At 46.4% G+C, this 26,346-nt stretch overlaps 5 protein-coding genes across 5 annotated transcripts; 4 read left to right on the plus strand and 1 right to left on the minus strand.

Moving 5' to 3' along the window:
- Positions 1-3,906: 3,906 nt before the first annotated feature.
- Positions 3,907-5,624, plus strand: F5Y00DRAFT_254597 (cytochrome P450 52E1; the record flags this gene model as incomplete). Its single annotated transcript, XM_048010189.1, has 3 exons — positions 3,907-4,350; positions 4,413-5,332; positions 5,423-5,624. The coding sequence occupies 3 exons, from the start codon at positions 3,907-3,909 to the stop codon at positions 5,622-5,624; spliced, it is 1,566 nt and encodes a 521-aa protein (XP_047862455.1).
- A 300-nt stretch (positions 5,625-5,924) lies between these two features.
- F5Y00DRAFT_264528 (vacuolar protein sorting-associated protein 13) lies at positions 5,925-15,577 on the minus strand (the record flags this gene model as incomplete). Its single annotated transcript, XM_048011675.1, has 2 exons — positions 5,925-9,072; positions 9,120-15,577. The coding sequence occupies 2 exons, from the start codon at positions 15,575-15,577 to the stop codon at positions 5,925-5,927; spliced, it is 9,606 nt and encodes a 3,201-aa protein (XP_047862456.1).
- A 1,025-nt stretch (positions 15,578-16,602) lies between these two features.
- F5Y00DRAFT_143738 (uncharacterized protein) lies at positions 16,603-18,398 on the plus strand. Its single transcript, XM_048004395.1, has 2 exons — positions 16,603-17,176; positions 17,229-18,398. Exons 1-2 carry the CDS (start codon positions 16,856-16,858, stop codon positions 18,090-18,092), a joined length of 1,185 nt encoding a protein of 394 aa, XP_047862457.1. The 5' UTR covers positions 16,603-16,855; the 3' UTR covers positions 18,093-18,398.
- A 1,105-nt stretch (positions 18,399-19,503) lies between these two features.
- F5Y00DRAFT_243861 (glycosyltransferase family 4 protein) lies at positions 19,504-23,367 on the plus strand. The gene is made up of 11 exons (XM_048008737.1): positions 19,504-19,684; positions 19,818-20,318; positions 20,557-20,582; positions 20,640-21,016; positions 21,080-21,360; positions 21,459-21,661; positions 21,780-22,036; positions 22,091-22,177; positions 22,235-22,257; positions 22,313-22,439; positions 22,496-23,367. The coding sequence occupies exons 2-11, from the start codon at positions 20,234-20,236 to the stop codon at positions 23,139-23,141; spliced, it is 2,112 nt and encodes a 703-aa protein (XP_047862458.1). The 5' UTR covers positions 19,504-19,684; positions 19,818-20,233; the 3' UTR covers positions 23,142-23,367.
- Positions 23,368-24,288: 921 nt separating this feature from the next.
- On the plus strand, positions 24,289-25,938 carry F5Y00DRAFT_243866 (flavohemo protein). The gene has a single exon (XM_048008738.1). The coding sequence runs from the start codon at positions 24,450-24,452 to the stop codon at positions 25,686-25,688; it is 1,239 nt and encodes a 412-aa protein (XP_047862459.1). The 5' UTR covers positions 24,289-24,449; the 3' UTR covers positions 25,689-25,938.
- The last annotated feature ends 408 nt before the right edge of the window (positions 25,939-26,346 follow it).

Raw genomic sequence — 26,346 nt, forward strand, 5'->3', positions numbered from 1 at the left:
GTTTCACGTTCCATAACATCACCGTAGAAAACTGTATACATTACGATATGCGGCCTCAACTCGGTCTATCTTACGGACTTGAAAACTTCATCAGCCTGTACATAGATAGACATGAAGCTTACCTGGCCCAACCGGTTAAGCAGGCTGGCCTGCTTGTCAGCTTCGCTAGCATAGGCCGCGGCCGCAATTCGATTGCATGCTCCCATTGGGAAAGCCAACACATAGCGGAACCGTATCGAAGCAAATCCCGGTCACGTCTGGACCGGTCGAGATGAGCTGCAAGTCAATCATCAGCGAGCTGATCGACAGAGATCGACCCTGTCAACGTGCTTTTTTAAAAGATGTATATCATATATAGGTACCTATCTATGTATTCGCAACCGGTAGAAAGGCTGGCATAAACTGACCTACGGTATAGTATAACTAGACTTTTATTACAGCCAGTTCCAATCTAGAAGAGTCTCTAGGGGAGGAGGTTGGATATTACTCTAGAAACCACATCGAGGGCTATGTACCTAAAGTTATCAACCTATGTTGTTTGCGTTTAGCACGGTCCAGGACTCCAGTGCGCTTTCGGACTTGGGGCCCTGTAAGTTTTCATGTCTCGGCCCCGATCCCTTCATCTCGAAGTCCCCAATCATTCAAATCACGTATTAATTAATTAATTAATGAATACGTTGGAATGTTGCGTGAATGTGAGGTGAGGCCTATACACTCCAAGATATTCTTTACCTTGACCGACACTCTTACATGACAAGCAGCTGATTGATGCTGATGCTAATCGTCAGCATTTTATTATAAAATTCTAAGAGCCTCTAGCAGCAATGCCGTACCACGTGTGTAGGTGTGTCTGGTATGTAAGACCTTCGCGGACTGTGCTCCATTTTCCAAACTGCCAAGCAGGTCGGGCTGCTAATGCAACCCTGTCCAATGTAATGATCTTCTCCGGGGTACAGGGGTCAAGTAAGCAGATATGATATGTCTGTCCGTCTGTCTGTATGTCTGTACATATGTCTGGCGCAAGGCCGTACCACTCCGCCTCGAATAATAGCTGCTATTGGCTTCTACGAACTTTCACCCCTTCGCTTATCGATGTCCTCCTTCCAAATACATAGTAGATCAATTTGATACACACCTCGCTTCGCTCAACAAACAAAGCTTAACTCCAATGCTCGTGAAGGATACGACTCGAACTCAATCTCGAAAGATCAAGAGCAGATCAAGAGCGGGGTGAATTTGGACCCCCAGACCCCCCAAGAATGCCAATACCTACCCCATCCGTACTTAGTAAAGACCAACTAACAAGGGTTGCAGTTTGAGGGGTTCCCAGGGCTGACCAAACCCATTAATGAGCGATCTTTGCACATGCTCGTCCGTTAGTTATGGATGTATGCATGTTATGCATGGGAATTTGCGATTCGCAAGAGCAAATGTCTATTCCTCGATATGCAGCGCTTAATCCTTATACCGACCACTGTTTCTGACGACCGTATCAATAACGGCCTAACCGTCAGAACCGTCAGATATATATACCTCTGCGTTGTTGGCTCGTTTACAAGTGCCCACGTATGTGGAACGCCGCAAAATGCTGGGTGATGTGTAAGTGTTGTGTATCCCCTGTATATCCCCTGTGTATCCTATGTGTTCCCGTGTAATAAGTGTTGCTGCAAATACCCTAGGATGCCTTACTGGGCCAGCTGGGCCTACCTAGTAATCGTCGGGATACCATTCTGGTTTGAAAAAGAGCAACGTAGGTACATACCTTAGGTAGCTATTATTGTCTTGTCTACCTAATTCTTGAATTTTTAGTAAGAACTCCGTAGCAGTACAATATTTCACGGTAGGATTTGACGAGAGATTCCGTCAGGTATCGCGAATACGACCGAGAGATATTTAGCAACCCGATTCCAATTGCTATCATTACGTAGGGTCCATTCGGTAGGAAGGAGGGTCAACTGATCGGCCGCCAGCTCGGCTTGAGGCTGTCCTAAGACCAGATCCTGTGCCACAGCACCGCTAAGATCTATATCATGTGTTGGGCTGACAGCCTGCTAAACACCGTCACTTTTCCATCATCTGAATATTGTGCAACCAAACCGTTTATTCGGCGTTTACACTACTATATAAAATATCTAGAATACATATGGAACGAAGGAGAAACTGCCACGCGTTATTTTCGCGGAACTTTAGAAATTTCTCGACGAAGTTGTAACATGTTTTCGCGCATACTAGCATACACTATATACTACAAGCAGGCTTTAATAGATAAGTATTTCGTCATAGCGGATCCCGGCTGAGCTGCCAAGCCGCGTTGCATCCAGGCGGCATAATGGAACCGGCATAGCGAGAGGTAGGTATCTCGATATCCGACTGGAAGCCTCTAACCTAGTCCAATTCTTAGTACGGATAACTATTATTCGTCGCCGCATTACTAGCCTATTTAAGCTATTTATGGGTGTTCCCAATAAGGTTAAAGATACGGCAATGTAGTTTTAACCCCTATCATCGCCTCTACCTTCAAGTCTTTATTAACGTCATTAACGTCATAAACGCCATTCGACGCCGGGGCCCTGTGGGCCTCACAAGGGTTTGTAGACGTTGACAATTTGGGCGAAGAGCTTCAGTTGATGAGCCGGAGATTAACTTACCTAGTACGTTTAGTTGTTCATATGTACAATTGCTCGGAAACAAACCTATACAATTGTATTCAAGCATACCTAAGTTATGACCTACTTACAACATAACTGAACGAATTAATTCTCGTACTTCGGTCCCTAGATAAATTACTAAAGATGCCCCGTTACTCCAAGACAGTCCAAAATAATTTTGGTTTTAAATGTAAGACTAAGCCAAGAGACATAAGTGCTAGGGATAGCTGACTACACCATTCGTATGTATAGAAGTTATACAAATCGCAGGAAATGGTAAAACATATGCGCAACTTTAATGACAGCGAATGCTGTTAAGCTTATTGTATAAGCCACATGGGTCGGCTTATTAACCGTGGGACCCTAAAGCTACGAAGTTGAGACATCAAATGCCTAGTTATTAGACAAGGAACGACAGTTTTGAAGTTCCTCGATAACTTAATAGCCCTCATATGTGATAGATAATAAAACCGAGCTTGCGGCATATTTATACTTGGTAAACTTGTGATTTACCTGTAATAATATAGGTTAAGCATGTAGAGTATGGTTGGTTGAAAAAGACTTGCATTAAAAAAGAAAATGTCAAAAGAGTTAAGCAAGAGTATTGTGGACCCAAAGATATTAAGTAGACCTTAAGGCGTGAAAGTAAGTCAAACAATTGTCTTTTATAGGTTCATCTATTTATCTAAACTTCTTATAGTCTTAACTAAGTCCAATTAATTCCGTAAGACTTTGTTTTAATTGCAATTAAAATATTTTGGTAGAGTCAAACGACGATAAACGAATTAGATGAAAAGGTATCTTCGTGTAAAAACCCGTGCCATGTAAACTACCCGTGGTTAGCGAAAGTAGAAGGACTATTTATAAAATTATTAATTGTGTCTAGTATCATATTAATAATTGTCTACCTCTTAATGGTAGGCTATTAGACAATGCATCTCACATGTGACGCGGTAATCCCCAAACATCATTGGTTGCATGTGAATCTATTTTCTCACGTAACCGATTCGGTATCTTGTTCTCTTCAACGGTGGCATTTCTATAACGTAATTGGATCACTACATTTACGGAGACTTGCCCAAGGATTCGCAGAATGCAACTTTCTCGTTCGTGATCGGGCATCGTACGCTTTTGCTCTTGCTTACATCCTATCAGGCAATAGTAGATTTATGAAATGGCTTCCATGAGCGGAACTGACAAGATGGTCTCGCTTCCTAGGAAGGCCAGGCAGCGCTACTTCGTTGCGACGATCGTTATAATGATCTTGTCAGCAGCGCTGGCGCTCGACGTCCTCTACCTAAGACCCGGGGCTCTGTCGATAGGGCAACAGGCTCTTGCGCTTCTGTTGTTGCTTATAGGCTGGTTTACGCAAATGTCCTTGGGCGGAACGCATCGGTATTATGTGGAAATGATACGGAATGGGTGTTCGCCTCCGCCTCTTTTCCCGAATGATCCTTTTGGGGTGCGCTTCCTCCTCGATGCGGCGCAGCACATAAAGTCGAATACGCTGCTCGCGGCCTGGAGCGGACTCTTTCATACGCTAGGGCACACGTTCAAGCATCGTGTATTCCCAGGTCCCGGTGACACGATTACGACTGATGAGCCTGATAACGTGCGTGCCGTGCTCAGTACTCAGTTCGACGACTGGGACATACCCCGGCTACGTATTAAAGCGTTTCTCCCCGTCCTTGGTCACTACTCTGTAAGCTTCGCATATAACTTCTTTCGGTGCCCATGCTCGACTAACAGGACTTCCTTATCAAGATTTTCGCCTCTAATGGGGATGCATGGAAGCGAGCGAGAACAACTCTGCGACCGGCTTTTGTCCGTGATCAGGTTGCTGATCTACGATGCCTTGATCGTCACATCACTAAACTTATACAAGCGATTCCACGCGATGGCAATCCCTTCGACTTGCAGGCCATGTTTTCTATGATGACTACTGACACTATATCCGACTTTATGTTTGGACGGTCGACTGACATCCTGGACAATGCGTCCGGGGATGGTCTACGATTCGGTCGCTGCTTTGACGTATGTATGCAGAAGATCGCCAACCGAGCTCGACTGGGTTGGATATCAATGCTTTTTGGAGACCGTGAGCTAGATGAATGTACAGCATTTATGAATGCATATGTGGAAAAGTACGTTGCAGAGGTAAGAGGCGAACAAAGTGAGAAGAGCGAGGAAGAACGAGAGAGCAAGAGATACATGTTCCTTAGCGAACTACTTCGGACCGGGGAATCGGATGAAGCCATTCGCGATCATCTCATGAGCATATTCACGGCAGGTAGGGATACTACGACGAGTGTACTGTCATACTTATTTTTCGAGCTTTCACGACGGCCGGACGTGGTTGCTGCAATCCGGCGGGAGATTGAAGATCTAAAAATGGACGATACAAGCCAGCTACCAGCTTGGGAAAGTTTAAGAGCTATGAAGTACCTGAACTGGGCCGTTAAAGAAGCTCTACGACTTAACCCGCCCGTGGCGGCCAACGCCCGCGAAGCCGTACGCGACACTATCTTACCTACCGGCGGCGGACCTGACGGAAAGTCGCCTATCTTTGTAACTAAGGGTACGATATTTAGATATTTGCCTTGGGCTCTACACAGGCGTCAGGATATCTACGGTGATGATGCCGACGAGTTTCGTCCTGAACGCTGGGAGACCCTGAGAACTACGTATGTATCTTAATGAGCTGTGCTTTATATTGCTCGCCTAGTTTCTAGGCCTAGTTTCTAGGCCTAGTTATTGACTCCAACATCTTGTAGTTTCGAATATGTCCCGTTTAATGCTGGACCACGAATTTGCATCGGGCAACAATTTGCGTTGACTCAGATAGCTTTTGTTACGCTACGGCTCCTACAAGCCTTCAAGAAGATCGAGCGGAAAGACGACAGGCCGCCTATCCAGAAATTCGGCGTTAACACTTCCATGCTGTACGGATGTTGGGTTAGCATGACACCTGCGTGAACTCAGAATGCCAGGTTGTAGCTTCGGCCTTATAAGTGAAAGAGGATTTCCGATGAAGAGCGAGCTTGCTTTTCTAAGCCACCTATGTAGTAGCTAGTATAAAACGGTAGTTTCATTAAAATCGTAATACGTCGTATTCTAGAAGATACATGAAAAAAAAAGCCTATACGCCGGGACCTCCTTGCTCGACTTCCGAACCTAGAGCACGCATTAATCCGCGCACTGCCTTTTGAATCTACCTCTGTGAATTCTTCCCTCCTAACCTCCTTTTCCCCTCCCGATCCGCTAGCCAGGGTTTTCTCACTCCGAGCCCCTGAATCTACGATTGAACTCTTCTACAGCTACGGCTACCATTCGATACAAGAACGCCCGCCCGCTCTCCTCACCGACAGGGATAAACGGCCCGTTAGTACCGCCACGCAAGACGATGCTGAGGCCTGTGCGTTCCTTTGCGATTGTCTGCACGTCCTTTAGCGGTATATCCCATTCGGTAGTAAGTCTCCGACTTCTAATGAGAAGAATTCGACTAAACGTGACCATGACCACCATATCTTCTCTGGGAAGGTCCAAGTGCGCGATGTAGTCCTCGTTAAAATATTTCCCGTTGTCCACCTGCTTAAGCCAGGACTGTCCTAGAGCTTCGCGCTGATTGTAAGGACGGACGATACCATCAGCGGGTATGAACCGCGTCAGGCGGACGCGGTCGAGCTCAGAACCGTCGAAGACGGTTGTAGTATTGCGAATACCTTCGGACACGTTAGACGCGAGGTCGAACACTCCGACAGCAGGCTTAGTTGCGAGACCAATAAAGCCTTTTCCAACCCCTTTGAAGAATCCAACAGCCCCTTCCTGTTCCGCGCCTTCAAGGGGTTTCCGGGCAACACCTCCGATTCCGGACGCAACTGAGGTGAAAAAGGAATTTGCACCAGCGGTAACACCAAATAGGGCGTGCTTAGGCCGGTTGCGAGCTCGCGTAATACGCCGGCGATCTTGGAATTGCTTGTCGAGAGTTGCGGCGGCTAGACCCTTGCCAAAGCTTCCAGTGACTTTGGAAAATGAATCAGAGAAACCGTAGACGGACTTTTTAACAAAGCTAGCGGCTCCCTTTGCAATTCCTAGACCTAGGTCTTCGGGCTTATCAGACATAATAAGCCCTTGATATGGCTCGTAGAAGACGTCGGTTATACCGCTACTGATACTGTTAAATAAACCGACGGGGTTGCCGAGGAAGTCGGCACTGCCGATGATCTTATGGACCTGGTATAGAACTTCTTGGCTGTAGTGATTCGAGATGTTCTGTGTCAAAACGGGAATGGAAACTCGAGCATTCTCTAATAACAACGCGTTCAACCGGATTGGGGCATCATTGACGTTCCCGATGGCCATAGTCAACACGTTGACGAAGAACATGATAGGATTTCGAGAGGAGGTCTTGTCCTCTACGTTAACGCGTTCGGTACGCATGAAAGACAAATCTAATTGCATCGGCTGTATGTTTAGGACCTCAAAGTAAATGTCCTGGTCCGATTGTTCTTGTTTCGGCTCGGGAATATCTAAGCACTCGTCGCAGAGTTTACCCTCATTCGTTTCAGACCAGGAGGCCCCAGGGATCTTGGAGAAATCTAGAACCGCGTAGATAAAGTCCTCGTCAAGATCAATGGTCATCTGCTGAAGTAGTACTGTAGCGTATTTGACGTATAGAACGCCGTACGAGTCATCCTTGACTCTTGTAACCATGGCATGCAACGAAGGGTGTAGCTCAGTCTCCTGTGCTTGTTTTGGGACTACGCTAGGGTAGAGTATCATTGGGAAGAGACCACCATATAGCTGATTATCAATCTGTATCCATTTAATGGACGTACTGACGGTCTGGTAGAGAGCCGATTCGCTATAACGAAGGTTGATGTCTCTGAATGTTATGTATGCCAATTCCTTCAACTGTTGATTGATGAGCGAGATACCAACCCCAGAAAGCTTTAACTGTGCTTGGAACGTTGTATCGGTATCCTGGCTCTTGACTTCAAAGCTGCCGGCGCTGTTGCTCGAACCCGTCTGTGTCCTCTGGCGGTAGAGGCTCTTGCTTGGCTTGTAATTAGACAAAATAAGCGTCTGAGTTGGTCCATCGGCAGCAACAGTGATGTCGATAATCTTTTGGGTACCGGAACTGGTGACGAATTTCATTGGGATCTGATTGCCAATTTCCGCTAGCTTTACGTGACGCTCTTTACCATATGCGCTGATGACCACTTCCTTGAACTTGGCGGCTGGGAAGTCCCAAGCATAGGGCATGATGCTACGTGGTGGCAAGCGGTATCTAATCGGCCTCCATCCGGAGCGATCCTCAACCCCATCCTCGTCTATATTCGGGTTTGCTTGGTAGAAAGTGAACTCAACATCACTTTCATTTCGCATGGAAAAGGGCCAATTCTTTGTCTCCATGCTAAGGTGGAGGAAGATCGTCGCATCCTCCATCAGAACTTCAACTCGCATAAGACGTTGCCGCTGCCCGGCTCTTGCAATTTTGACATGCACAGTACCCAAGTCCGATATGTTGATCGGTGCTGTCCACTGATCGTCTATCCCTGGGAATCTGAAAGATATTTGTTTTGTAGCTGATCTTTGAAGCCAATAAAGGGGCTGCAGGCCCCCGGGATTCAATGTCATAGTCTTCGGAGAAGTTGGCTCTCTAATAACGAGCTCTTCGCCGATCTTGTTCTTGACTACGAAGCGCGGTGCTATAGTGACGACTTTTGTCAACTTGTATTTACCCTCGCCGGGCTCCACAGTGATACCAACGTGGATTTCGGAATCCTTTTTCGACGACGGTAAAACGATTTCCGTTGTGCTCCCAATAGCGTCGAAACTCTGCGGTTTACTCCAATCCGAGTCGCCTATTTTGAGAAGGGCTCGGTTGCGTTGATCGTCGTTGGTATACGAGAACATGAAAGGCAAAGCTTTTGGCCGCCCTTGATCTGAGGTATCTGCTATGGCTGACTGGCCCGCAGCCCTCTTCGGCTGCTGTAAGAACTGCTTGCTGCGGATTTCAACCTCTAACCCCGTCTTGTTGAGTATGACATAAGGACTGTACACGGTGACCTTGAAAGCACCGCCCCCATCTGGAATCTTGAAATAATGAAGTCTAAGGTAGAGAGAGAGATCTTCGTTATCCTTGCATATTAGTTTATGTTCTTTACGGAAGTCTTCTTGTGCGCCAGAATTGATGATAGCAAATTCGCTGGACTTGAATTTGGTATCTTGCATGTTGATGCTCAGTAGGAGAAGATGAGACAACTCTACTACATGGACCGGACTAACACCACCCTTCCGTAGGAAGTTTGTCCAATCTCGTTTCGTATTTTTGTCGTAAATGCGGTATTTGAAATCGTAAGGAAGAAGGTTCTCTAAGACTATGGGAGGGGAGAGTTTTAATCTCATATACGGGTATTTCCTATTAAGATTAGCGTCGCGAACGCATTGTATTTGCGAGAAACTCACCCGGTGAGGAAGTGGCCTGGATCAAAGTTCGCGTGAAGTTGGAAAAAGAATGTATCACTGTTCTCTCCTTTGCACACCAGTGTACGCGTGGGTCTCTTGAGCAGATCTCTCCACCACAAATGTTCGGATGACCATGCGTAACCAAAGCCCGAATCTGGTCGTATCAGTAAGGATTTGACATAGGCGGCAGCTACCGGAGCCGGTCGGCTTTCTCCTGGTGCGATCTTCTCGATCTTAAGAAGATGGCCTTCTTGAACATCGTACACGCCTAATTCAACTGGTATCTGTGTCTCATTTGTTACCACGAGGGGAGAGCGAAGCGTAACATATTTGATATTGTCTGAGCCAAGCTTTACTTCAACAAGTAGCCGATGGAGGGTGTTATCAGTCTTAGGTCGGAGGCTATAAAGGAACTCGCCTTCACGGTTAAGGCGGATGTTCTTAACTGTATCAAAACCACTGCCTTCAATTTCAACAGCAACGCTGCTTGCCGCATTGCTTTCTGACATGATATTTTCTCGGATCTTTTCCCAATGCTCGAAGCTCCATGGGCCTTCTTCGCCGTCTTGCAATTTGAGAGAGATATTCTCATCGTTACTCTGGCTTCTAGCCTGCACTGAGACGTTGAAGCCGGTATAGTTTCGGATCTTATAGGGAGCCTCTACCCCACGGGGTTTACCTAACACATCCTCATCTTTAGTCAAGAAATCGAATGATTTGGACGCCAAGGCGATTGTCGCAGTTGTGATTGTGACATCAAATGTCCTTTTCGACGACACGTCAACCGAGAAGAGGCCGGTCTCTTGTTGCTTCGCAACGCCAAGACCTACTTGCCAAGGTTCCAAGAGCGGCTCCCAAGCAGACTTTGCGAAATTGTAGACATTGACATACATATCAATCGCAGTCTCAGCTTTGAGATTACTAGACCAATCCGTTGATGATACTTTGAATTTATTGATGCTCAGATCTAGGATCGGCAATTCGTGAACGTCACCAATCAGTATGACACGAATTCCATCAATTGCAGCAGTGAGTTCCTCATGGCGCTTAGGAGCTGTGCTAATATCGTGGGGTTGGTGGAGTTGGCCCTTCCCGGATTTCTTAGTGACTATCGTACCGGAAGCTTTCGCTGTTTTATTCCTGCTAGTAGTAATGGTAGATTGTCCCCGACCACTCGCTGTGCGCTCTTTAAGTCCAGCTTGTCTCAGCTGCTTTACTTTCCTATTGGATGCACTGCTCTTCGGCTCGCTATCATCCTTCTCGGAAAGCTCAGATGCCTTGCTAATAATCTGGAGGACAAGGAGAATGTCTCGAAGTGAAAGCCGGAGAATTAGCGGATCGATATCAACATGGATGCTTGTATAGTCCGTCCGTGAATTATCCATTGATATTTGGATCGAGAAGTCGTCAAGGATACGAAGTCGTGTCTCATCGAATTTATCCATGCGGCAGAGAAACATTCTAACTTGGGCGACTTGGAAAGTCAATGAATGTTGTTGTGAAAGCAATACCTGTTTCGTGCCTAGAACAATTGCTTCTGAACTAGAGCTTAGGGGGTTGGCTATTAGTATGACTTGCGAGTCAACAATATTAACACGGAAGGCAATGTTAAGCTTAGAATTCTCGTTCTTCTTAGCTACCTGCTCCGGATGGGGCCCTTTGGTGCCTTTTTGTGACGACCCTCCTGCCATTTGTGCTTGTATTGACTCGGCGTCAGAAATATCGGGGGTTTCCACAGGACTTTCCAAAACAGCCGGCGGAGGTTCATCAGCTTGCAAGCCAGTCATGACGAACTTTTGGATTGCGAATATGTAATCCAGAGCGAAGATGATTCTAGGGCTATCGATAGCGATCACAGCAATTAGATTGCGCTCGTTGCCTCCAGACATAGATACGCTGGCCATGAATTGTTGAACCGTCTCGTTAGAAGATGTCATGATCCTCCTATACTTACTACCCTCCCGGGCGCGACTATCATGTATGGTAAATGACTGGATCACAAATTCTGCCTCTAATGAGCTGTCTGCTAGCATTCTAGTCTTCAACCTGCTGTCATCCAGAGAGAATTGTGATAGGCTAGCGTTGTCCATGTCGCCCACAGGTTGGTTTTCGTGAGCATTGATAAGCTCAAGGCCGATTTTATGTATATTAAACACGAGGTCAAGCTTTGTCCAGACATCTTCTCTCGAGCCTAATTCTGGAGAGAGATCAATTAACCTGTCCTCAGACCTGCTAATTGTAGATGACATCGTTTTCGCTCGTCGCAGTGTACCCTCGTCAACATCTCGCTCAGCTTCCTCTCCCCTAGCATTGGCATCTGTTGCAAAGGCTGCTGGTATGGACCTGGAAATACCTAAGAGGAAGTTGAGCTGGTATTGGGTAATCCTCAGGTTGAAGTCGGTCATGCTGCCTTCAATTTCCATATCTGGCCGCTTCCATCCCTCCTTATGTTCGGCGTAGGTGATATTGAAGCCAAGATCCACGTGGTCAATCATTTCAAGTTCCTCAGACTGTTCGTTGGGGTAATGGAACAGAGACGTTAATCTGATGTTTCTAATGCCCGCGGAGAGCTTCATAGCGATTTCTGAGTCCTCTGTATCATCCAACGGCGTGAATTTATTCTGGGCGTATATCTCACCCAGATAAGCAGTGATTAGATCTCGTTTTGACCGATCCGAAGAGAGAGCACGAGGGAACACTATAATGGGGGTGTTGACTATAACATCAAACTTGAACCTGCTAGTGCTTTGCTGTAGTTGCTGGGCTTGATTAGCAGCTGCTTGGCGAGCTGCATTATAGATAGCCTGCATTTTGCCAAACTTGACCAAGAATTCGATGATTTTTCTGAACGGCTCCTCAAGGAAATTAACTTTAATAGACCCAGCACGCAGATAGATAGACGAATCATATCCTGGGTAAATCTTTCCATTACTTGGGTCATATGTCTCATAGCGGAAATCAGCGAGTTCGTCCCCTTGGATCGTGACGAGTTGGCGGAAGCTTGAATTTTCTGACGCGCCAATATTAACATCATCAACTAGCGTTAAATCTCCCAACTTAGCCGCTACTCTCATTGTTCTACCGAGAAGGAAAACCCCAACGTCGGCGTGGTTGAACGAGAGTGTTGCCAATCGAATCCCATCGTTATTTAAAATCATGCGAATACTCTTAAGATCAACCTTGACGCGGATGGAACCGCCCTCATTCTGCTGGGAATTAACGGCCGGCTCAACAATTTCGACCGCGTCTTCATTATCTATGTTACTAATCTCCCTCTGCTGCTGGGAATCTGAGCTGTTATTATTAGTAAATGTAGTGAGCACAAAGTCCAATAGCGTGAGCAAGGTCTTCCTCGTCACAACCAGGTTAATCGTGGAGACCGCAACGTTGACATTTGTTTCTATGCCCTCGTATACTGGCATGAACTCTGGAGATTCCCTCTTGACCCTGGTGAACTTTACACGGACGAGGTCTCTCTGTTGCTGGCGGTCCTCAAAATCGCCAGACGACACAATAGATTTGAACTCTGCTGGAGGATTGTCGACGAAGTCATCTACCGACACAGAGCCTAGGGATACCTCAGCCGCCATGTCGTATGGCCTGATGTAAAAATTAAGGTCAAAATTCTCCGCGATTAGTTCAACGAGTAGGGACTCGGGTCGCACCCCATCGGGATCGCTGCGATAGAGAGAGCCTTGTAACTTGTCGACAGCGAATTTAAATTCAAAGTTGCGTTGCTGCGTCTTAAGCCGCTGATTTGAACTTCCATCCGCAGCATCCTCGAATTCATCCTCGTCATCGTCTGACTCGTCTTCCAGGATCGCAGTAGCTTGTTGAGTGAGGAATAGGTTAGATGAAGACTTGTGGTCGTGTGATTTTGGCAAACGGCTCGACGCTGAACTGAGTAGACGTGGTCTTTTAAACTGGCCTTCAGTTCTGGCTTGCTGCTGCTCCCCATCAAATTTTGGTATAGCGACGTCAATTAACTTCATGAGGTTCTTATATTTAGTGTCAGAGGCCATCGCTTGAAGCACAGGCATGTGACCTGACACTTTGACCTTTGTCAGGTTAGGCGCCTTTGGCAATATCGACAGGGCTACTACGAAGTCGACATTGATCTTCTCCACGATATGAAGCATCCGACTATCATCCTTCTCAACTAACTGGGACTTTGTCTCTTCGATAGAAGGTCCAATAAGGACCTGTGTGGATGTTAATTTGACTAAGAAGCGGTCATACATGAGAGACTCGAGCTGTTTGAAGTCTTCATCGGAGAACTGCTGGTTGTGCTTGTCCTGTATCTGTTTCAAAGTCCCTTTGTCGACTAACTCACTATTGACACTGATATGACCAGCATCTAGAATGAGACATGTAGATCGTGCTGTCTTGATAGACTGGGGGATTATGATAAGGGGTGCTTGAAGGTCTAGCTTAGCATTGATAGTCTTATGCTCTTCAAGAGCGAACTCAAGGCCGGCACGAGTTTGCTGTCTTAGCCCCTCGACAGTAGCCCCGGCAGTCTCCATCAATGCAGTTATGGATTCCATGTGCCTCTCAGGTGGCTCGAAGAAGTCAACGATACCTATAACGAAGTTGGGGTTCCACACAATCTCTAGTGGCTTGAGTTTCGCTGTGACTGCGAAGTCGCTCTTCCCATCAAGGGGGTTCTGCTCAACCTGCAAGTCGAAGAAGGTCTCCTGTTCAGACCTCTCGAGTTCGGCGATGGAAAGCCGCCTCTTACTCTTCGTATCCGGGGCATCCTTAACCCGAACAATCTCCTTAAATAAACTCTCTGGGGTAGTACCATCGTTGACTCGGAAACCACCAAGGCTAATGTCAGCAAGGAAGGAGTCGGGCCTTTGAAATGCTTTCGCTTTGAAGACATCAAAATGGAGACTTAGCAGATCGGTCGAATTCCCATGAGGATTTTGTCTCAGGGTAAAACTGCCAGTACTAAGAGATGCATCAACTTGCATTTTAATAATGTCACGTGGCATGTCTACAGCTTCAGCCAGGGCGGTTTTCTCGTCCCAGTCAATCGCCTCATAGAGCTCTTTGCGCTGCTCCTCGGTCATCTGAGTGTTTTCCTCCGTTGAGTCGGTGGGCTCAGACGGCTTCGAACCCCACGCCCAAGCTAACCATCCTTGTTGTTGCGGTTCCTTAGATGGTGCTTTCCTGAGTGCCTCTGCGTTCTCTTTTCGCAGTTGGTTTCGAGCTAATGATCTCCAAAACCGCAAGTCCTCATAACCAAGCTTCCACTCAAGCTTGTTGAGGTCGTCGATTTCCTGTGGCGATAGTTGTTGATTTGCCTTCTTTTTCTTGAAAAGTTCAATGTATAGATGACGGTCATCACGACGCTCACGAAAGTAGTCCCATGTCCATCTGCGGTTCCTCTCATGAATTTTAGTGAGTACTGCATTACCAGCAAACTTAAGCCAGGCACGAGGGTCTTCCTTCGGCGTGACTCCCTTAGGTTGAAGCTTCTTGTACTCCTGGTGGCGGATAAAGTAATGGAAAAGGTCAACCATCATTAAGCCATCTCGATATTGATCATCGTCTAGAACAACACCGATTTCATCGAAGAGCAAGCTCGCTTTGAATTTTGGTACATGTACGTCGCCCGTCTTGTCAAGCTCGATCTTGGCCTGGCCGCTTACCGGCTTTAAGATAAATTGATGGTCTGCCTGTGGGGCAGTATTGTCTCCTTTTCCTATCATCTCCTTGAAGCTTTTGATCATGTTTTCGTGGGACATATGCTCCTCTCCTCTTTCCACTTCGCGGCCTGGACCTAGCAGGGTAGTGTCTGTGTTCCAGTAGATTGCCAACGCACCGAGGGTCGCCAGTTTGTGTGTGGTCTCAGTTGAATTCTGGATAAATGTAGGTTGCCATTCGCCGTCCGTACTGACAGCACTGAATTCGCCAAGAGTGACACCTAAGGCAAACGGATGCCCCGGGGCTGATATAGAGTCCTCGTATCTCACATGGATATTTTTGACTGTGACCTGCAGATTGTCGACAATCTTAGTGACTAAGCTCTCTGTAAAACTCTGGCTCTTCTTCTGCTCCTCCGGACTGAGTCCTTCCTGCGTCCTTTCTTTCAAAAGCTCAGCAGAATCCAATTTTTCCATCTTTAATCGCTGACGCCTGCGTTCTTCCTCTTCCTCATCGTAGGCCGCCTCTTCCTTTGGAGACGCAAGCAGGAAAACGTCTTCGATAAAGACCTTAACCGGCGCCCCTCGCAAGTTTGACCAAGGTATGACGAGGGTCAGCTCTCCTAAATGGCCCTCCATCACGTTGATGGGAAGCTTCAACTGGTCGAGAGCCTCCTTGCGGAGCTCCAAGTTGCGAAGCTTCACATCGCCAGACCATATACCGACTTTCAACTGGGTAGGGTCAAAATTTTTGACATACATGCCCAGGAAACGGTTAAGCAACCCAGCAACCAAACCCTCCAGCATCCTGACTGTATTGCGCCGTAACCCGGGCGGGGCAACTTCGTGGATTAACGGTGGGTATCAGGTCACTTCATCTGGGGAAATTCGATTTAGTAGGTTGGACGAGTTGGAATTAATACGAGGAGCCTCGTCGGACGGAAGTATCGTTTTACGACGGGTTTAATTTAGCAATCGAATTGGAAGACGTTATTACTTCGATAGTGGTATAAAGTAAGAAGATGAACCGTCGGCTATCGTAAATTCATAGATTCGTAGTGGGGTATCGCTAAGTCGCTAGGCTGGAAGCAGATATAGAACACGCGCGCTGAGAGCAGCAATGTTTATTAAGTTCGGTGGAAAAAAAAAGGGAAAGAAAGTTGAGAAAAGAGTTGGATTTACACAACTTGAGGCCAAAAACACGTAGGTACATAAACCTAGATAGATAGATTTATAGGTACCCAAGATGCCTAGATTAGCGTAGATTGGGTAGCAAGCTAACCGACGGGTTCCTGTACCGGGTAGAGGAGGATATAGAAATATTCCAATGGTAGGAACGTAAGTGAGTTATGGGTAGGTACCTAACCTATTATGTATGATTGTAGGTGTTGATAAACTCGTGTAAGCTCTGAAAACAAGAAATATAGAATTTTGGAGGAGGAAGTAGACAGACAAGTAGGCAACAGAATATCGCCAATTTTCATTAGCTTAGGTCCTACATAGGTACCTTAGGTAACTTTTGCGACTGAAATCATTTAGTGCCTGTTTTGTAGGATTGATGACGCCGTTGTTGGTTCAAGTTGTGGCTTAACCAACCCCTCGTAATAAAGACTCAAGAGTTCTAACCAATGGTATTCTTCATCTTTAGAATTAATAGTGGGCTTTCTTTACCCGATAGCCGCTGCTGAAAATTTAGGTATTGAGGTACCCAGTACCCAAGCATTCAGCCTTCAGCCACAGATCGAGGGGTAGTGCCCACACGATGTACCTTAGGTACATACTTCGCACTGATTATGGTATCATAACTGAAGTGATACACATTTAACTTATTACGTCATTGAGCTCAGCAAGCTCAATCAGGAACAAGACCTCCCTCCCGAAACGAGTTCTGACGATGCAATTGCATCAATTATTCCCGTCTTGGGAAAGCGATTCTATCATGTCCATTTTCAATGACTTATTTATTTTCCCCATGATAGTTTGTTCTCCTAATAATATTAGTGCTTTTTCTACTTCGTCTATATGACATATGCCGGTGATAGAATCAAATCTGTATTAGCTATCTAAGTTAATAGCCAAGTCACAATGCTACGAGGCACGCGGTCTTTCTTAACAAGGTCATCCAGGGCAATTGTTTCGCCAAAACCCTCAGTATATTTGCCGTCAAGGTCACAAAACCGGACGGCAACTATAACTACCAAGTCCAGTTCAATATACCCAAGAGCGCCTATTTTTCGCAACATCGCGCCAATACAAAAGGTTCAGTATGTCACCAAGACACCTAGTGGCTTCCAACAGGGAAGAGATCCAGAAGTGGTGACCACGGAGTCAAGTGTTCGTCATTTCTATGAACCCAGTGGCCAGGAGGCACAGAAACCAATTAAGCGTGCCGTCAGGGACGATTTGGTAAGAACCTCGTCCAACCTATTAGGTCTATTTACTAATGCGCTTTATACAGGAAGGTGTGAAGGATACTTTTGACCTTTCGAGCGTTCCAAGAGAGCCCTATATACTTGGCCTCGCGGGCACCTTGCCGTATCTCGCCACGTCTATCTCTACCGTTTATCTTTCATGGGTTTTGAATACTACGTGGCCGACTACATCCAGTTTCCTAAATAGTATCCTCGTCAGCCATGATACTGCTCGACAATTGCTAAGTGTCATCGAGCCCATACAACTAGGATACGGCGCCGTCATAATCAGCTTCCTTGGCGCGGTTCATTGGGGCATGGAGTTCACCGAAAAGACACCCAACCGAGAACGCACACGGTTCCGGTATGGACTCGGTGTGCTGGCCCCTATAATAGCCTGGCCAACTTTGCTCATGCCTATGGATTTTGCACTGACATCTCAGTTTGCGGCTTTTCTCCTGCTGTACTTTGCCGATTCTCGAGCTACCGTTCGGGCTTGGGCACCCTCATGGTATGCCACATACCGGTTTGTATTAACTGCTGTCGTAGGCGCTGCTATTTTTATCAGCCTTATCGGGCGGATGAAAGTTGGCGATGCGAAGCCGAGGCTAACAGGCTTGGATGAGAAGCTACACGAACGAAGGGGCGAGGAGGATTATACCGAGAAATGGGAAAACCTTGAGAAGCAGGAGAAAGAAAAATTAAGAAAAGAAAAAGAGGCCGAAGAGGAGAAGAAGAAAGAAGAGGGAAAGGAGAATGCGAAGAAGTCAAGCAGTGGGGAGGAAGAGGGTGAAGGAGGAAAGAAGGATGAAAAGAAGGACGATAAGAAGGACGACAAGGAGGGTGAAAAGGATGAGGATAATGGCGCGGAGGAAGCGAAACAAGAAGGCAAGAAAGGTGACAGCAAGTAAACGTGACGACAAGATACGAAAAGCTATATACCTTCCATCCTTACTCGGTATGCTTGGCGAGATTGGTAGGGATGGATCTCAGAGATGGATGTTAAATATGGTATATTGTACTTATTACGAACGCCAGGCATTTTCATGCGAATTTTCCCGCATTAAGGTGGTAAGCGAGCAAGCGAACCTGCGAACCTTATACTTTGCCAGCATGGCTCAAAAGAAGAATTACATTGAGAAGAATTTCTAAAAATATAATGCTTCAATTAGTTAAACGTATTAATTAGCGACTAACCGTTAGATGTAAAAGAGTATTTTTGAAGTCTTGGGTGAATCGATTAGGTTAAGACCATCCCGACAACAACAACTATAGGTATATATTTTCATAGCGGTATTAGCCACTACATCGGCTTAAAGAAGACCGTGTAATTCTTTCCTACTCGCACATGGATTTGCCGAGCTCTCTGGCTCTAATGTGCAAGACTTCTAGCCTGGGCCGGCCTTCTTCACTCTTCTTCACTCTTCTTCACTACCTACCTAGGTAAGCAGTTAAACCCGGTATCGTCCCGCGAATCGAACTGATTATAGTACCGGCTACTTTGATAGGTCTAGTTGCGCAATTATAAGCTGTCGATACATATTTGCCAAATAGCCTTCCATAGTAATCAGCGTCCGTAGCCATATCAGCAGAGCTTCCCAACACGAGTGTGGCTAGCAATGGTATTGGTCGGGGACTACGGGCCACTATAGATGATGCCCGTTGGTGCTCCCTAAACACGGGCATCTGCCAACATTTCACTTACTTGCCTTCTAATCAGCTAATCCGAAGGAAGTGGAATGATCTTTGCTCGTTTTGCCAGTTGGGCTTAGCTGGGGGGTAAGGCAAGCATAACCCTTGACTTTAGCAAAAGCCCTATAATCACGGCCCCTATAGGTACTTGAGCTGTACCCCCAATGTATCGGCTGAGCAGCTGAGTTACCGTGTTTCTTGGGATCGGGAATTGGAGATCGGACTGTAGCATCTCAGTGACGCACTCAACCTGCAAAATCGAGGGGGATTCGACGGGGGACGTCCGAAGTAAGTATAGTAAATATGACTATGCTAAAATAACTAAATCGCAAGACTTGTTAAATATGCATAACAAGAATGTAGTCGTAGGGTTAAATTAGAATTGAGGCTCAAGAGAACTTCCCGGGTCCATGGTATTTCCCCCCTTACCTTGGGTACCCTTTAATTACCCTACGTACATACATACGTATGCTACTACCTGAGGGAGTGCCCCTCATATGTTCTTGGCCACTCTGGGCGAGCAGGATCGTAAGTTTTAGAAAGTTTTAGATGCAACGAAATGCGTCGAAGTACGGGATGTATGCTACCTTAGGTACTTTATGTAAGCCATCCCGCGTTTTCTTGGGGGTTCCTTGGGGGTCTTTAAGGGAAATGTTCTGCTCTTCCGCCCCCTCGTATGATTTTCGAATGTTGCTCTGCCCTGACCCGAAGGCTCGACACCACACGTTTACCGACCGCATGAGATGCTTTTTCTCGGGAACGCATAAATCGCAACATTGCAGCCAGGGTAATGAGCTCACATTTCCTTACTGTAGGTATGCTCTATCAAAATTAGCGAATTGGAGAATTCATAGCCGCTTATTACGAGTGCCACCTCTGCGCCAACTCAATAATGTCGCGCTACTCTATTGAAGACGAACGTGCCATCTGACTATGACCAATAGGTATTCAGCATCTCTCAAATTCATTTTCCTGCCGATACTCGATGAATACCTAGGTTAGGTATTGCGCCTCCAAAAAGTATCTACATGTACCTTATGTTCTAACGTATGAACTTGTAAATGAATGGAAATCATCTCAGCATCTCTCGCCTCACACCGCATTTCCCCTTCCGAGTCCCCTCACCGGTCCTCCCGGATGCTGTGTTTACCTGCCTACTATCTGCCTACTACCTATCTATTCTACTAACTACTCTACTCTTATAAATACCTTAGGTGCCCAAGTAAAATAGGAGAAGATCTTCTTCCTCTCCACGGGTCAGCATCGTCTTCTAAACCTTAGTCGTAACGACAAAACTAGCAATACGACCGTCAGTTACTAGATTAATAGAAACCATCTTTCATTCGGTGCTTGAACAAGCATGGCACCATCAGTAGAAAGGAGAAGGAGGTTCTCAACAGCTTCCGCACATCACCAGCGGCGGCTGAGTGAGTTCGCTGCTAAATGGTCAGTATAGACATTTTCTCCATATCGCACCAACATGAGAGCTTCTTTAATTCACAATTGGCTACACGGAGTCATCTACAGAGACTAACATGTTTGCAGTATGTCACAATATCTTTCATATTATTGATCTCCTTATGCTAGTAAATAGTAGCATATTCCCCACCCCCTCTCCTGAGGACGGCGTGGCCCCGAGAAATAAACCACCCTCCTTTCATACGTGATACTAACCTAAAGTAGACGGGACCTTTGCGCGGGCTCTAACAGTAAGTTACATCTAGACCTAAAGAATTCGCAACACATAGCTGACCTGCTATATGCAGCCGTTGTTTGCTGGTATCTCAGTTGTGGACAATGGCGACGGTACTGTGGCGTTGTCCATTGCAATCCACGATCATACATATCTACTCGATTACATGGTTGAGCTGTTAAGACTTGATCCTGTGCAAAAAGACCAAGATGTCATCGCGGATTATGTAGTGTCTCAGATACAGAAGTATGAGCACGAAAACTTCGTCAAGTTCGTCGGTGCCGGGCTCCCTTTAATTTTAAAGGACATGAGCCCTACCTTGAATTCGCGCCTCTGGCTGGAAATTGATATCGTTCCTATTGACTTCGATGTCGACCAGTCCGAGATGTCCTTCTGGAACGATAAAGATGTTGATGAACAAGCCGATTCGATGGCACGCAAATGTGTAATGTAAGTCCGAGAGCCCACCTTTACACGCTCTTCATGATGAGAATTGATAATAATACTCGGCAGGGGTTTTGGCCCTTCTCTGGTTCCCATACTACAAGTCGGCTACCGTGGTGCCGTTATGAGTGATGTAGGATTTAGAGCTCGCTTGACTACCCTTGACGACTACAAGTCAACGTGCACCAATGGCACATGGGATTCGACGATGTACTTCGCCAAACAGCTGAAGGATAAGAAAGTCAAAATTGCCTTCTTCAGCTCAACCCCTCAGGGGGGTGGAGTCGCACTCATGCGGCACGCGTTGGTGCGATTTGCCCGTTTGGCAGGCGTTGATTTGACTTGGTACGGTATGTTGAGATGAAACCCAGACTAATAGCTCCTGCCTCGTTGGGGGGGTATAGATGAGCTTCTTGCAGATGAGCACTATAATAACATTATATCATAGTCCCGAAGCCACGTCCGGGCGTATTCCGAATCACCAAGAATATACACAATGTTCTTCAAGGCGTTAGTGAGCCGGAGGACCGCATCTCCCAAGAAGACCAACAGTCGATTACGGACTGGATCGCCGATAATGCCAACCGTTATTGGCTCTCTAAAGGAGGTCCTTTGCGCCCCGTTAGTGAGGGCGGTGCCGACATAATTGTGGTACGTGACTACAGCCGTTTAATTAAGAGTTCAATGATTCGTTTTCATACCCCAATTAAATTCCGTCTTTCCCAATATATATACGCGGTCGGCTTATTGTGGCTAATTTAACGCCTAGATCGATGACCCTCAAATGCCTGGACTTATACCACTAATAAAAAATATCACGCCAAACCGCCCCGTCATCTACCGCTCTCATATCCAAATCCGTAGCGATCTTGTTGCCCAGGATGGCTCGCCGCAAAATGAAGTATGGAATTTCCTGTGGAACAACATCCGCCACGCCGATATGTTCGTGAGCCATCCCATCCCTAAATTTGTCCCGGACAGCGTTCCCCGCAATCTAGTCACGTACATGCCAGCGACCACAGATTGGTAAGTGTTCTATCTCCTTTAATAATGAGTTGGTCCTCGTCTGACGTTATAAAGGCTTGATGGTTTGAATAAGCCCATAAATGACTGGGATAGTGGTTATTACTTGAGGGATTACAACGAGCAGTGTCATGCCCAACGCATGTAAGTCTATTCCGAATTTACCCAAGTAAGAAGCTATACTGACGTAGGCTGCCTTAGGACCCCGTTGAGGCATCCGGAACGTAAGAATTATAATCTCTACGTCTACGTCTACGGCATAGGCTAATATATAAATAGGCAAATACATCATACAAGTTGCTCGCTTCGATCCAGCAAAGGGTATACCAACGGTCATAGATTCGTATGGTGAATTTCGTCGGCGTGCTAAAGAATTGGGGTTGCAAGATATCCCTCAGCTTGTAGTGTGAGTTTCTCTTAGGGTTATAAATTCGAAAATCGAAAGCTAACTCTTTGATACAGCACTGGTAACAGCTCCATTGATGACCCAGACGGAAATTTGATATATGATATCGCCACGGAACAGATCGAGGCGCATTATTCAGATCTTGCGGACGACATTAGTGTCATGCGCCTACAGGCCAATGATCAGCTTCTCAATACCCTAATCGCGAAAGCTCATGTGGTTCTTCAACTATCCACGCGAGAGGGTTTCGAGGTTAAAGTATCCGAAGCATTACATGCTGGACGGCCGGTGATCGCTACTCTAGCCGGCGGTATACCGATTCAAGTCAAGGATAACGTGAACGGCTTTTTAGTCGAGCCCGGTGACTATAAAGCTGTGGCGCAGCATCTCATAGATCTGTTCACGGATCAAGACTTGTGGGACCGGATGAGTCGAGAAGCGAAAATTGGTGTCAGCGACGAAGTTGGTACAGTTGGCAACGCCCTTTGCTGGTTTCACCTGGCGAATAAATTTCACGATGTTGAAGTCAAGTCAGATGAGGCCAGGACTTTCGAAGGGCACTGTCGGTGGGTGAACGACCTAGCGCGGGAGGAAGCCGGTCATCCATATGAAAAGGGGGAGAACCGTCTGCCACGACATTTTACCAACCAAACCGAGTTACCCAGGTTCGCTGAGGGCGATTTGAAGATGAAGTTAACCTAGGTTCGTATAACATGGGGGGGCGCTTTCTTATGTGCAAGGGAATAAGGCCTGGTATTTTGGATAGTGGGCGTGAGCAAGGTTCGTTAAGCTGGAATCTGATTGTTGTCGTGGGATCGGTCGATGTTTTGCCACTCCCTCAGTCCTCCGATACCCACACACGACTGGTTCATAGGGGATATACACATGGACGGATACATAGTTCTCTATAAATTACGGCGTTTACCTATATCGTATGACTTTTTGACAGTGCTAAACGGATTTTAAATATTAGAAGCGTCCAGAGTCAAGGCCAATTACGTAAAATATCCCGTCTAGAACTGGACCAATTTGGCGGGTCGCCTATGTACCTACCTAGGTAGGTAGGTAGGTCTAAGTGATGAGTAATAGGATGGGTTTTAGAGGTAGGATCTCAGCCAACAATTCCCTTTATTTTCTTTTAGCTAATCCGGGATTGGCAAATGTTGTTTTTTTTCTTTCAGCTAGCACTTCGCTAATCAGTAGCACCAACCCCGTGATGTTCGAGTCCCAGGTTAGCCCCTCCTCGGTCCGCGGAAAAAGGGAGTTTAGAAGCACGAAATGAGAATGCTGCAATCTTCTTGAGAGGCTCAACTTTTTGGGCAGATATGCATATTATGGGAATTTCCACTCGAAAGAAAAGGCAGGGATTTAGAAACTCCGTCGCCGGGGTTAGCATCAATACGATTCATTGACAGAATTGAACCTTCTTAGCTATGCTATCTTCCTGATAACAATCGGTATAATTAAGTCATTCAAAAATCAATTAAGGGAAAACTTAATATGCAATAATATCGACCCTAGGAAGAAAGCCCAGATTCAATTACATAGAAAAACCTCGGGGCGGCACTGGGGGCTTTAACCACCGCGGAGATGGTAAATCCACGAAAATAGTCGGAGGACCTGGTGGGTTCATCTCGAGTGAAAAAAATATGATTTTGACGTTTCGGTTCGTTACCACAATTCAGTTGTAGACATCAATCCGGCGTCCTCCATAGGAAACGTGGTACGATGAACTAGCGGAACGGCGGAGATGGCAACATTGTTTGTTTGCGTTCCGTAACGGCAGCCAATTGTATCGAATATGTATTTTGTAAGTTTTATGTTTTCAAGATGAAAAAGAGAGTATATAAGAGCGTGCGTCCACGCAACACAGAGAGAATCATATATCCCAACACGTCACTTCCTACGACTTTTTGTTTATTAGTATCCCTCGAGAGTTTCATTCCGTAGAAACATAAACAAACATAATTGCCATTTAACCATCCCATATCACATCCGTCAACATCCAAGATGGCTGTTGCTGCACCCATCTCTCCGGAGCATATAGCCATCGTTAAGGCGACTGCTCCGGTTTTGAAGGAACACGGTGTGGCGATTACGACACTCTTCTACAATAATATGATCGCTGCTCATCCGGAGCTCAAGAACATATTTAGCATGTCTAATCAAAGTAGCGGAGCTCAACCGCGAGCTCTAGCTGGCGCTGTTTTTGCCTATGCCACCTACGTTGACGATCTCGGCCAGCTAAAAGCTCTCGTAGAGCGTATCGCACACAAGCACGAGAGTCTTAACGTCCAGGCCGACCAATACGCAATTGTAGGAAAGCATTTGATCGAGGCCGTAGCCACTGTGCTAGGTGATGCTTGCACTCCTGAAATCGCCGAAGCCTGGACCGCCGCCTACGGTGCATTGGCCGATATTTTCATCAGCAGGGAAAAGCAGCTGTATGCTGCTCATCAAAATTGGCAGGGCTGGCGCCGCTTTAAGATCCAACGCAAGGTACCAGAGACATCTGAGATTACCAGTTTTTATCTCGTACCCGAAGACGAGCAGCCGCTCCCGTCGTTTCTACCGGGACAATACATTAGTCTTCAAGTATTCATTCCCCAAATGGGTCACATGCAACCCAGGCAATACTCGCTAAGCGAAGCACCACGTACCGATTACTACCGCATCAGCGTAAAGAAAGATAAGGGCAGGCTGGCTGGCGTTCCGGGATTGATCTCCAATCTGCTGCACGAAAACTACAAGGAGGGTGACGTTCTCGAGCTTACGGCGCCTGCTGGGGAATTCTTTGTTGACCCCAAGGAAGATGAGAGCAAACCTATCGCTCTTATCTCTGCAGGTGTTGGTCTTACGCCTATGCTGTCCATTCTCAACAGCGCCGTAAACGTGGGATCCCGCCGGCGCATCTCGTGGATACACGGGGTACATAGCTCTGAGGTCCGCGCGTTTAACGATCATATCCGAGATACGTGCGCCAAGGACGTCAACAATAACATCGGCGCAACCTTCTTTGTTACGTCACCCCAACAGCGCGATGTTCAAGGCGTTGACTACCACTTCGCTGGGAGAGTAGACCTCAGCAAGGTTGACCCCAAGTCTAACCTGTTCCTTGATGATGCACGCGCAGAGTACTTCATCTGTGGTCCTTACGCGTTCATGAAAGATACGGAGAAGTATCTAGTCGGCGTTGGAGTAAGCCCAGAGCGGATACATCTCGAAGTCTTCGGTACCGGAGATCAATAGGTATCTTGATCGTTGAAAAGGCAAGCCATACCTAGAAGCCCGATGGGTATTCTTCCGGGGCAAGCGGTGTTCATATTGTATATATTTCATTTAGTCTGAATTGGGATTTCTTAGGGGTGCTAGGCGCCGTCCGTATGGATATTCTTTTAGATGTTAAAAAAGATTTCCTCTCTAATAAACCGTAGACAGGTACCTATTTATCAAATATCGTTAGATTCATCAGCTCAATCTACCACCTTTACAAATCAAATGATTTATGAAGCCTTTAGCATCAATCTTAACAAGGTCCGTCCTTCCTTCAGGGGAATAATACACAGCTTCTTTTTCGGTTATCCATCAGGTACCTCGGGATTTAATTGGTAGCAAACAAATGCTGATCCCTCCGTTTCTAACCCAACGATATCCCTCCTTTCCATTATACGAGGACTTGCCAGGATTTCCCACAGGCTTATCCCCTCATAAGCCAAAAGAAGTTGAAACTTCTAACGAGGCAGCTTATGATATTCCAAACCGTAGGGTGCAAGCTACACGGGCAACAAGCACTATTCCCATGACTGATAATCTCTGATGAATAGTAAGACTACGAAAACTACGTAATCTAAGCTACCATTAGTAGATCAAGCTTCACACTCGATCGTGCTATCCTACTAATAACAAC

The sequence above is a fragment of the Daldinia vernicosa genome (genome assembly GCF_022497035.1).
Source record: "Daldinia vernicosa strain CBS 139.73 unplaced genomic scaffold F5Y00scaffold_43, whole genome shotgun sequence".
NCBI classification, from domain to species: domain Eukaryota; kingdom Fungi; phylum Ascomycota; class Sordariomycetes; order Xylariales; family Hypoxylaceae; genus Daldinia; species Daldinia vernicosa.